Source organism: Triturus cristatus, chromosome 4_1, assembly GCF_964204655.1.
Source record: "Triturus cristatus chromosome 4_1, aTriCri1.1, whole genome shotgun sequence".
Lineage (NCBI taxonomy): Eukaryota > Metazoa > Chordata > Amphibia > Caudata > Salamandridae > Triturus > Triturus cristatus.
Genome location: NC_140585.1, coordinates 444,557,486 through 444,569,780, shown reverse-complemented (window position 1 = coordinate 444,569,780; position 12,295 = coordinate 444,557,486). Strand labels below are relative to the sequence as shown.

The following is a 12,295-nucleotide window of genomic DNA, read 5'->3' as shown; positions in this document are numbered from 1 at the left end:
GAAGGGCTACATCAATGCATGAACCAAAGAGCGAGATTTATAGTGCGGCTAACATACTTTCTGTACCCCTTCCATAACTCCTTCCTCCCATCATAACTCTTCAGATTCTAATTCAGATTGCTTCGAAGTACACCTAAACACAACACAGCTCCACCAAGCCCTTGTGCATCCTCAAAACAATGCATGTTATTATCACAAACAGGAGGTAACATTGATGCATGTATATTGAGTGCTGCTCCTACCTTTGTGTATTTCTCTGCCATCGCAAGAAGCACGGCCTCAACAGTAAAAGCAGAGGACAAGTGGGAAGTGCATTTTGCTGAAATCCCCTTTGGGCATAATGCAGCTAATACAGGGTATCACCACCATGTGAATAGTGTCATGAAAGTAGCAACACAGTTCAGATTATATCAACCTCAAAGTTTACCTCTTGAATGAAAAGGAAAAGGGACTCTCTAAACATCAACAGTGATTTTCAGAAGTGAGCTTCTATCTGTGTGTTTGTTATGGAGGCAAGAGCCTATCTCCCTTTGTGGAAAGTTGGGGTGTTGGATTCCTAAATCCATGATGTTGCCTTTTTGCAGCCTAACATTGCAGACCAGAGAAGCCACCACTGTACTCAGTCACAAAGTATCTGCCAACAGTGTGTGTCCAATTGATACAGATCTCTCTGACATTGCAGATGGAGACTAGCGACCGATGACAGGGAATGACCCCCGACACTGCCCTTAAAGTGGGTCCACCGAAACACTCCAGCACCAAGGAAATTAGGTATAGGAATTCATGAGTGTGAGGCCATGTAGGTCCAGAGGCACCATTGTCCAAAGTGGAAACCGGGCTCGCTTCTTTGGGTCTCAGCAGGTAGCCTGAGCCTGCCTCTAACAAACTGATCCCTGAGTCCAGCAGAAAGTGAGGATAGCAAGCAAAAACATGTTGATGGTGCATCTGATTCCTGCCACAAAGCCATGCCTGCCCCTGTGCCCTTTACCAGGAGGGTTGTATGGAAACACCGAAATGCTCATCCCGCGGAATTATCATGTATCCAAATTACCAAATTAAAAGATGCTATCCTGAAGCCTGATGCTCTGCAAGAGTTTACAAATAGATGAAAGGAAAACCAAAAGTAAACTAAAACAATACTTTGTATCTGAAAGATAAAGTTGGTGGAACCGGGATTCCTTAGGCAACACGATTTTGTGTTAAAACTATGAAAAATCGTCTGGCATCAGTGTATTCAAACGATTCAGCACTGAAATAGTTAACCAGCATTACTGGAGTGGTTATTTAGATCTAATTGCAGCTCTATAAACGCCTTTCTTTGGCATTCCATGGCATGCATTGCCCATGGATATCGTTTCAAACACATAGCTGCATAAACGAGGACTGAAAACCATATCTGTGATGTGTCATTCTGAGCTTTTGCATTCTGGGGTTAATTTATTTAGTATGCGAACCTTGTATTTTATATGGCCCAGCAGATTATGTCTATAGCTTCGTATACCTTATTAACATTTACTTTTTTCCCATTTCTGAATCAAGTTTTGTTTTAAGGAAGTGTTCTCGTGTGATGTAAAAAGCTGCTTAATTGAAATGAGAGGCTTAGCAAATGTATTTCAAATGTATTCACTTAAACTGGAGAAGCACATTTTTGGAAATGCAACTGGCATTGTGAAGAATGTACCAATAAGTATTAATTGTATGGAGACATGTTCTATAATGGTGGTTATATCACATATTTAAATTGGAATTATATGTTTAAGTCTTCGGAAGATAAAAGGGTCCTCATATACTCACCCAAAATATATAAATGTAGGGTAAATTGCACACCGACTGATTTAGATGCATTACAGAAGCGGTAATAGCGCATCATAGCATGGACGCCATTTACCTTTTACCCCGACCAAGAACCTATTAGAGAGACAGCATGAATTAAAGTGAGAACTCACACAGTATTTCGGAATGTTATTGGTGCTGGGCAATAGGAATTCTTACCTTATTAAAACAAAATAACGGCGGTAACCAAAAATAAGAAGTGGATACATGCGGAGTCATTTTCGACAAGTAATAACCCAGCAATTATTTTTTTCATAAAATGTGTATGCTCGACCTTAAAAACTCCTTCGCGTGCCACACTGCCTGCATGGTGCATGACGGTCTTGTGCTTCGCCATTTTTACTTCGCGGCTTGTATCGTCACTGAATAAGCCATTTAGATACGCTTGAAAGCAGGATTTATTTGCGGTGAAGTGAGCTTTGTTTCTGAGGGTAGAAAGAGAATGCTCCTCATACCAAAGCCTGTTACTCGGGTCATTTTCAAAAGGCTGTGATGAGAAAGCGGCTGCATATTGGTTAGCCTGTTTACTTGCTTGTAGACAAAGTCAGAGCAGCTAGCAGGTTGCTATGGAAACCAGAGTCCCTGGAGATGCTTCAGACAGATTGGCTCGGACTTGAAATTAAATCATTGCAATGTGTTTTTCAGAAGCATGACCGTACAACGTCCATCTGACGGCTGCATAGGACTTACATATGTGTGTCTTTGCAGGCACTTGTCTCCGGTGACGAAATGCACGCGCCCCCTTACCGTTTGCAGAAGTAATGACGTTACAGAAGTCAATCTCCGAGAAGCAGGTCTACGTGCTTAACTGTGAGACAGTCCAAGAGCATTATTTCAAGATATTCAGCAAGTTGCCCTTCTGCAACATTTGATAAATCCACGACCACCTTCCAGAAACCTTCGTGTCAACATTTTACAAATTATTTTCCTGGAATGCGCAATCCTAAATAATTGATTCAAAGTTTCCATGTCTGTGGAATGCACTATTTCATGGGTATGAAAAGTCTACACTGGCCATTCACCAGCCGGATGCACGATTGTAAATAAGACATTTTCAAAGACAGCCTGGATTTGGGGAAAATTAGACGCTGCCTTTAAAACTGTGTGAGAAAAAAAATACAACAGCATACGTTGACCAAATGGGTGAAATAGAACGGGCGATTTATGGCTGGTGGTTTTCAAACTGGCATTAAAACGTTTGCCACAAGTAGTAGTGCAAATGTCTATCATCCTTTGAAGCCTGGCTACTAACTGTTTCCAAGGACTGCCACCATATCGACAAAAAAAGAATGTGAAACGGGGTCTTGGTGTTTTATGCATGAACTGCCAGTGTTGTCTTTATTTGGCGTTATGTTACCATCAATACACAGAAGACCGTAACCTGTGACATTTAAAAAACTAGACCAGACACACATAGAGAGAAACAAAACTAACAGCTGTGCGTTTTCCTGGGGAATTCGAGCTTCAAACCACAAGTTGTGGGTTGACTGCTGTCAATTTGCTGCTGCAACATGTTTCTGGGTTAAGAGGAACTACAAATTGGTTACTTGCAATTCGGAGCAGACTGTGTTGGGGACCTGAAGGAACCTGTGTGCATGTTTGTAATAAGTATCAGATCTGATGAATTGGGCCTGCTTACGGTGTAAAAAAAAGCGCCTGTGACAATTGAAATCTGAAACTAACCCTGCACTGCTGCAGCCAGCTGAGGGGCTTTATGGAAACCCTCAGAGGAGTCTAGCTCTGCATATGCACTAGTAGTTCCACATCTGCTGTCCTATTTCTATTTCAGTACATCACATATTGTAGTGAGTACACAGTGTAACCCAGAGTCACCTGCCCCCCTCCAGATACCTGCCAGAGGAAGTTCTCAAATTGGAAAGTGACAGCTCTAAACAGACGGGATGCCTGTATTTCTGTCATAGCACATTCATGCACTGCTGGCCTGTTCACTTTCTGTACTAGTTCCATTACACAATACTTTGTCCAGTCTAAAAGGGTGTACAATATTTATTTCACGTGCTTACTGTCTGTCTACACATCATCTCGACACTTTGCATACTGTCATACCCGTAGCACTTCTGATGTTTCTTTTATATAGTCACTATGAGATCAGAATATGAGATTGGTCAGCACTGTAAAGACATTTTCTGGAACAAAAATATTGAAACTGTCTTACCCCATACCAATTTAATTGATTCCCTTTTACAGCTCCTTCGCAGTACAGACTGGGGGCGTTCCATAGGCTGTGTCTATGGGTGGGCCTGAAAGACTTAGGAAATAGTAAGTACCAGTTGGTTTTTCAAACTGGCCAACAGCTATGCAAACAAGCTGCTCTCAAAAGATTTTTGGGAAAATGCTGCTCATGCATATCCACCTTGACCATAACAATTCCTCTTCTTTCCCTATTTGGTGAGCTGAAAATCATAGCCACTTTTTTTCTTGGCATATAATGCTGCTGTTACCAGGCAGCTTCATGGCATAAAGGGCTGCAGCCATACTATGCTTCGCGGAGTGGCGGTGGAGCAGGTACCAGGTTCATGTGAATTGTACACACATCCAAAACTAGATATACTTTTAGAACGTTAGAAACACTCGCACGCAAACATTTTACACTTTGATCACAAGTTCATTGCTTCTGAACCAAATGTAACTGGGAGCTGCAGCACCTGTTTTGCCGTGCATGTGCACAGTACACAGATCAAGGAACATAAAGCAAGGTGAGAAGGAATGGCGGCTCCAGACTAATGCGTCTGTAGAGCGAGCACGCGATAGAATTTCTAAAAATAGTTGAGTCACACGAAGGTGTGCGCAGCTGAGAGGCGTTTTCAACATTATGATCATGCGGGAAATGGGCCTGAAGCAAAATATCAGACCATGTGAGCTGCACCCGCGACCACTTAAACAGAGGCACTGCACAGTGCGGACAGTGTGCCAATGTCTGGAGACTGACAGTGCACGCAGCCTGCCAATGTCTGGAGACAGCAACAGTGCAGTTTAGGTGTCAAAGTCTGGAAACTATACAGGTTACATGCGAGCCAATGTCTGAAGACTGCACAGTGTAGCCCATGTGCCAATGTCTGGAGACAGCAACAGTGCAGATTAGGTGTCAAAGTCTGGAAACTATACAGGTTACATGCGAGCCAATGTCTGTAGACAGCACAGTGCAGCCCATGTGCCAATGTCTGGAGACTGCAAAGTGCAGGCAGTGTGCCAATGTCTGGAGACAGTACAGTGCAGGCCAAGTGCCAATGTCTGGAGACAGCACAGTGCACGCAGCATGCCAGTGCCTGGCAACAGCACAGTGCAGGTCGTGAGCCAAAGTCTTGCACCTATACAGGGCACACGCGTCAAAGCCTGAAGACAGCACATTGCAGACCGTGTACCAATGTCAGGAAACTGTACAGTGCAAGCACGTGCCAGTATCTAGAGACCTCACAGTGAAGCCCGTGAGCCAATGACTGGAGAGTGCCAGGTGCAGCCAGTGTGCCAAAGTCTGGAAACTGTACAGTGCAGGCATATTCCAATGTCTGGAGATTGCACAGTGCATACAGTGCGCAAATGTCTTGTGACCGCACAGTCCAAACCATGTGCCAATACCTGGAAACAGGGCATTGGAGACGGGAACATTTGCACTGGCTTATTTCATCCTGAGATATTTTTATCCCCACTAGACAGATTACTTAATAGAAAGAAAAATGCCTCCCCCTGGCTTACTGAGCCCCTCATCGTGGCAAAAAAAACACTGCAAGGACCTAGAACGTTCCAGGAGGAAAACCTGTGACTCTGCGAACCAGCCAATACAGAGCAGCCATTAAATCCTATCACAAGTTGATTTGGAAAGCCAGAGTTGATTATTTTGCCTATAAAACCAGGAACAAAAAGATCTCTGCCAAGGAAATTCTTAATTTAATGAATAGTCTCATTAAACCCTCCTTCTCTGCAGACCCCATTGACACCTCCAGTGCACACAGGGAAGCTGGCAGATTACTTTACTGGCAAATTAGATTAAATCTACCAACTCTTTCCCTTGGATGCTCCTGCAGCTATCCCCGACCCTAATGCACAGCCAGTTGGCAGTTGCTTTTCGGAGCTTTCAATTGATCCCTCCGCTGTGTCTGCCTGAGCTGCTCAACATTTCTAGGCAAGTTAAATCTGCCTCTCCGGCAGATCCACTTAAACCTGACCTATTTCTCAAACTCCATGACTCTCTCCTTCCACTCCGTCTAGAAGTGATTAACCTCTCCTTGTCTTCAGTTCACGTGCCTGGTCCCTAGAACCAGGCCAAAGTTATCCCTCTTTTGAAGAAACCTTTCTTGGACGCTTCCAAACCAAAAAACTTCCGCTCTAGTTCTCTCCTTACTTTTCTTGCTAAAGCTACAGAGAGACATGTCAATGGGATTTTGACCAAATTCCTGGACGACAATCACATCTTGAGCGCCTCACAAAATCGTTTCAGGACTGGGCCCAGTACAGAATCTGCGCTTCTCGCTATCACTGAGCAACTCCGTATTGCCTTGGATGTAGGCCGCTCCTCAGTTCTGATTCTATTGGATTTGCGCACTGCATTTGATACAGTGTCTCATAAAATCCTATTGCGGCACCTATAAGGCATTAGGATAGGTGAGGTGGCATTGTCATGGTTTGCATTTTTTCTGTCTGAATACTTCTTCCAGGTTATCTCACCTACTCATAGCTTCAAACCTGCATTCTCTACCTCATGGTGTCCCCCAGGGCTGTTTGCTGAGCCCCATCCTGTTTAATTTCTACATCCAACCTTCGGCACAGGTTATCATATTTATTGGGATTGCTATAATATCCTATGCTGATGACATGCAGTTGGTGTTTCTCCTTTACAGATAACCCGACGTTGGATAGGTCTAATTTCCAACGAGGACTGTTAGCGGTTGCAAAATGGATGAGTGTCAACTGCCTCCACCTGAGTGCTAATAAAACTGAAGTCTTTCTTCTGGGGAAAGACACCCTTTCTTGGAACAACCATTGGTGGCCCTCTTCTCTTGGGTCTCCCCCCATACCCAAGTCCACCATTAAAAATAGGAGTTGTCATGGACAGTACCCTGGCCTTTGAGGCAAAAGCTAAATCGGTTGTTGCCACCAGTTTCGGGTTTATGAGAAGCTTCAAACCGATCCTTGGCCTCTTTGATTCCAGTAGCGGCCAAACTATTATTCAAGCAGTAATTCTATCCAAACTTGACTATTGCAACATTTTGTACCTTGACACTAACAGGTCAGTCATCAGAAGACTCCAGCTTGCCCAGAATGCAGCAGCTAGGCTATCTTTGCCATTCCAAAGTTTACCCCTGTTACTGCCCTTCTTCACGAATTGCACTGGCCTCCAGTACGGAAGCGAATACATTTTAAGACCTTGTGTACAGCCCATAAGATCCTGTTCTGCCAAAGAGTTTCTATTTTGTCCAATTTCATATTTTCATACAGAACCTCCTGCCACCTACACTCAGCTAACCTCAACTTGGCCACTGTTCCCCGAGTTCAGAGGGCCTGAGCTGGTTGACGTTCATTCTACGCCAAGGCTCCCGCCCTTTAGAATGCATTTCCGCTTTTCATTAGAAATATTGAAAAACATCTGTTATTCAGGAAATCTCTGAAGACATGGTTATTTTCTACCTAAATCCCTTTGTTTTCCTTTTGAGAGGCAGTTAGCATTTGCTTCCTATGTCTGAGGTCCAGTGCTGGGAAGCCCCGTTGTTGGGACAGCCACGCACTCTATAAAATCCTTTAACATAACATAACATTCCTTCAGGTACACTGGGGTGGAGGGAGGCAGCAGGGACATAAGGAAGCCCAATTTTAGAACGCTTCTCTTGTTTTGCACCGTTTCCCATTAAAGTTTCTCGCATTACATAAAAACAGAACAATTACGTCCATATAAAAATATATAATTTTAGAAAGTAACCCCACAACCCTCTCGCTGGACATACACAACACAACATGTAAACTAACGTCTAAAATGACTCAATACTGTTCAGATGTCTGTTAATCACTGCCACCTTGGAATGGCCGGCACATGACTCAAAGAAGTCCCCAGTTGTTATTCACAACATAACAGAATGTCCTTAGAATCAATGCTAGATGAAAATGCAGATGTCCCTGAATCGACCTTGCATAGGAAGGCATGTCCATGCGTGCGCATTTGGTTAACAGAGTAAACCATAATTAAAGCCATGGCATGGGTGTAAACAAAACAAAATGTGCAAAAACGCATTCATTATGCATTAAATTAAGGAAATACCACATTGGTATGAGCTACACCTGATGAAGGAGTGGGGGGAGAAAGGGAGTGGGCAACATTTCACGTGATTGATTGTAAAGTGCTTCAACATAAATCGCTGCAGCTGCTCCGATGAATACACAGCGTACTATGAAGAACAGGGAAGTCAGCCCTCCCCCAAAGTGGATCTGTGTTACCCAGCTGTCATTAAAACACCATCAAGGAGGTACCTGTGTTGTCTGAAACTGGTATCCAGCCCCAACCAAATTAATCATCGCCCATTTGTTCACTCTCCTCTTCTACAAAATAATCAACAAGGTGGAACGTGTTTGAGTTGATGGCATCGGAGATGGGGAGACTCTAGGATACATCTCTGACTTTCCACAGAAGATGTTGGTCCTATAATTTCCTTAGTAATGCTATAGTACTTTTACGTGTGAAGGATATAAAGTGGGAGATGTTTCCAGGATGTTTTTAATTATCCACAAGCAGAGGTCCACCCCCTCGTTACAGTCGCAACTCTGCTGTAAAATATCCTCTATGCTGGAGCGTGTATGAGCACCCTGCAGGCACACCCATCTGGAAAGGGGGTGCTCCACCACGTTGGTATCTATGTGCAGAGGTTACACTAGTATTCCCAGTCTCACCTCTCGAGTCCTCATTCCCGGGCAGACTTGCTCATTCATTTCTGAATACTGGGCACATGCCCTTGACTGTATGATTTCCCCAAGTTTCAGAAAGGGGTGTTTTCGAGTGTGGAGTTCAACCCGAGTACCTTTACTCACACCTCAGTAGTCCTCATTTTCCTGATGTTATCATCGCTTATATTTCCTTAATGTGAACCACAGGCCCTTTGCTGTACAGTCCCCAGTAGGCTAGAGCAAAAGGCTGTCTTGTTGAGCTGTCACACCACTGTTGGGGTCATTTCCCACGTCCCTTTAGGTTGGATCAGTTGCAGTCTTAATTTCTATGATTTCTCCCCAGATTTGTTTCTATGCAACGAAGCACAGGTCCTGTCTGTACAACCTGCCATACATACTTTGAGCAATGCATTTCTCTTTGCAGGATCCATCTCAAAAACCTGCTGTGGTCCTTATTTTCCTGGTCTCTCTCACAGCCATATTTTCTCTGTGCCTCAGGGAGAATCACTGGCCTTACTTAGACAATGCCCTACAGGCTGGAATGATGGCTGCCATGGGCAGAGTTCATTCTAAGAAATCATACCTCTGTGTAAAGCTTTCCATCTGTGTAGTCCTGGTTGGTTGAGCAATACTGTGAATACTTGAGTTCCTCTAGGTCTTCAGTGCAGTCGGACCTGTGGAGAGAGAGTCTGCTGCTTGTACCCATGTGCTCGCGGTAAGGGCTGGACTGCCGCCCACAGGGCACATGTGTGTACTGGGCCTGCTCTTCCTGCTCCTTCTCCCGGTGATAGAAGTAGTTGAAGTTGGACACAATGACAGGCACAGGTAGAGCAATGGTCAGCACACCTGCAATGGCACATAGAGAGCCCACAATCTTACCCCCTATGGTTGTGGGATACATGTCCCCATAACCTACTGTAGTCATGGACACCACCGCCCACCAGAAGGCATCCGGGATGCTGGTAAAAAGGGATTCAGGGTCGTCAGTCTCAGCAAAGTACACAGCACTGGAGAAGAGGATGACCCCAATAAAAAGGAAGAAGATAAGCAACCCCAGCTCCCGCATGCTGGCCTGCAGGGTCTTGCCCAGGATCTGCAGCCCCTTGGAGTGTCGGGAGAGCTTGAATATCCTGAAGACCCGCACCAGCCGGATAACCCGGAGAATGGCCAAGGACATGGCCTGCTGCCCGTTGTTGCCACCACCCTGCTGCTCGGCCAGCTCAGTGCCCAGGGTGATAAAGTAAGGGATGATGGCCACTATATCAATCACATTCATCATATTCCTAAAGAAGGCTGGTTTGCTGGGGCTGGCTGCAAAGCGCACAAGCAGCTCGAATGAAAACCAGACAATACATAGGGTCTCTGTGAGAAAAAATGGGTCGGTGAATGGGCTGCTCCGGGGGAGGCTCGCTCGGGTGTCGTTAAAAGCCAGGAATGGGTCAGACAGTCTCGCTGCCTCCTCGCGAAATTCGGGCAGAGTCTCTAGACAGAAGATGACAATGGAAATGAGGATGATCATGACCGAAACGATGGCAATGCCCCGTGCCGGACCGGAGCTCTCTGGATACTCAAAGAGCAGCCAGAGCTGGCGCTGAAGGGCTCCTTCAGGCAGCGGCCGCTCCTCCTCGCGGATGAAACCTTCATCCTCGCGGAAGAGCTCCAGCACGCGCTCGCCCAGCTCGTAGAACTTCACCTCCTCCAGGAAGATGTCCACGGGCACATTGACGGGCCGCCGTAGCCGGCCCCCAGACTGGTAGTAGTAGAGGATGGCGTCGAAGCTGGGTCGGTTGCGGTCGAAGAAGTACTCGTTGCGCAGGGGGTCGAAGAAGCGCACGCGGCGCCGCGGGTCTCCCAACAGGGTGCGCGGGAAGCGCGCCAGGGTGCGCAGCTGCGTCTCGAAGCGCAACCCGGAGATGTTGATCACCACACGCTCGCAGCAGTCCGGGCTTGGCGGCTCGCCGGGCTCTGGTTCCTCTTGAGCCACGCAGCCGCCCTCCTCGTAATCTCTGTGTGCTCTTAGGGCCACCTCCCTCGGCTCGTCCTCTCCTCCAGCCACCACAGTCATGTCGGGGCAGCGGTGGCGCGGGGTGGGGCTTCCGCTCTGCTAAAACAGCGCCCGTCAGGGCTCCTTTACCCCTGGTGCCACTGTTCTCTAGCGCTCCGACCCCGCTGCATGCCTCCGCTGCACCTTCAATTGGGCCCCCTGCAGCCTCCCGCTGGAGCAGGCGGAGGCGCCTCTCATGCCCTGGTGTCTGCTGTATGATCCTTCGCCCGCGGCTCGCTGACTGGCTCCACGCCTCCTCGGTCGCAGCCTTCAAGGTGTGTCCCCACTCTGCCAGCTCCTCAACCGGTGTCACAACACGGCGGTTCATGAGATGTGCCGGGTGCGCGTCCCGCCTCTGTGCCGCCTATTCGACCATGTGTGACAGGTCTCCGCCTCTCCGCTTCAGGAACGCTCCTGGGCTCATTCTAAGCGCCGAGACATGGCCGTGACAGTCCGCTCACGTCATGTATCTTTACATGCATTGCAAAGAGCTGTCAGTCGACTGGCAGAGAAGCAGGGAGACCCCCACTCCCCAACCAAAATACCATCGTCTAGCTATGTATGTAAAAGCTCTAACGCGTTTCCGTGGAAGTTGGAGGTGACCAGCATCTTAATGCACATCACACGTCACCTCAGTTGGCAGAAGTTTCAGTTTATATAGCATTGACCTTGCAGAGCATATCTGCCAAGTCCTAGCATCTCGACCTGAGAATATAAAATAGAATCACGTCCAGTTCAATAGCGTCTCTTCTAGGTCTTCGAATCTCTCTTTTAATAGAAATGCCATGATTTGTCAAGGACATTCATAAATAGCGCAGCATCATTCTCTTTTACCCACCAGTAAACGCGCACAAGAACGTCTCTGTCAATGCTGTTTGCTCGTTCTGACATACACGAAAACCTATTGTGTTTTTGTATGCATTAACAGCGATACACTACACTGACAATCCTAGAAGGGCACATTGCCTGTGTATAGCTGAGAGTGGTCCAGAGGTGAAATATTCTTGTTTTCGTAACAAATGGTATGTATTATTGAAGACACCGTGTGAAGCCGTCTTTAGCTGGATAATACTTGCGACCTTCCGATTGGATAAAAAAACATATCAAAGTCTCTTTTCCCTTTTACGTCAACGCCGTAGGCTCAATCTCTGTCTGCAAATAGTGCAAAGAGCAGCACATTTTTGTGTGATCTGTGTTCTGAAGCTAGATTTGCCTGGTAGTTAACTTGGAGTGATACATCTCAGACGTTTACCTTCATCGGACACACTTCATCTGAGACTGTTGACCCAATTTATAAAGGTATTTTTGGCTCTCGGCGTACGTTTATCAAGTATCACGTATTACAGGTCAGGCTCACGTATTTTAATGTAATCCGGATTCCCACAGGGTCTGAAATATGTTACACATATCAGCTGGTCTCTGCCAATAGTGTGTTGGCTCAGACTCCCAGTAATGTGCACATGTATATTGCCCAAATTTCACACATTCCCGTTGCAAAGTATTCTTCACTCACTGAGCTGCAATCCACCC

At 46.2% G+C, this 12,295-nt stretch overlaps 1 protein-coding gene and 1 long non-coding RNA gene across 2 annotated transcripts in view; one reads left to right on the top strand and one right to left on the bottom strand.

Moving 5' to 3' along the window:
- LOC146855099 (uncharacterized) overlaps positions 1-12,295 on the top strand; it is a 284,283-nt gene that overhangs the window by 256,025 nt on the left and 15,963 nt on the right. The gene's annotated exons all lie outside the window — the stretch shown is intronic.
- On the bottom strand, positions 3,136-11,054 carry LOC146855100 (potassium voltage-gated channel subfamily A member 3-like). Its single transcript, XM_085652601.1, has one exon. The coding sequence runs from the start codon at positions 10,784-10,786 to the stop codon at positions 9,299-9,301; it is 1,488 nt and encodes a 495-aa protein (XP_085508727.1). The 5' UTR covers positions 10,787-11,054; the 3' UTR covers positions 3,136-9,298.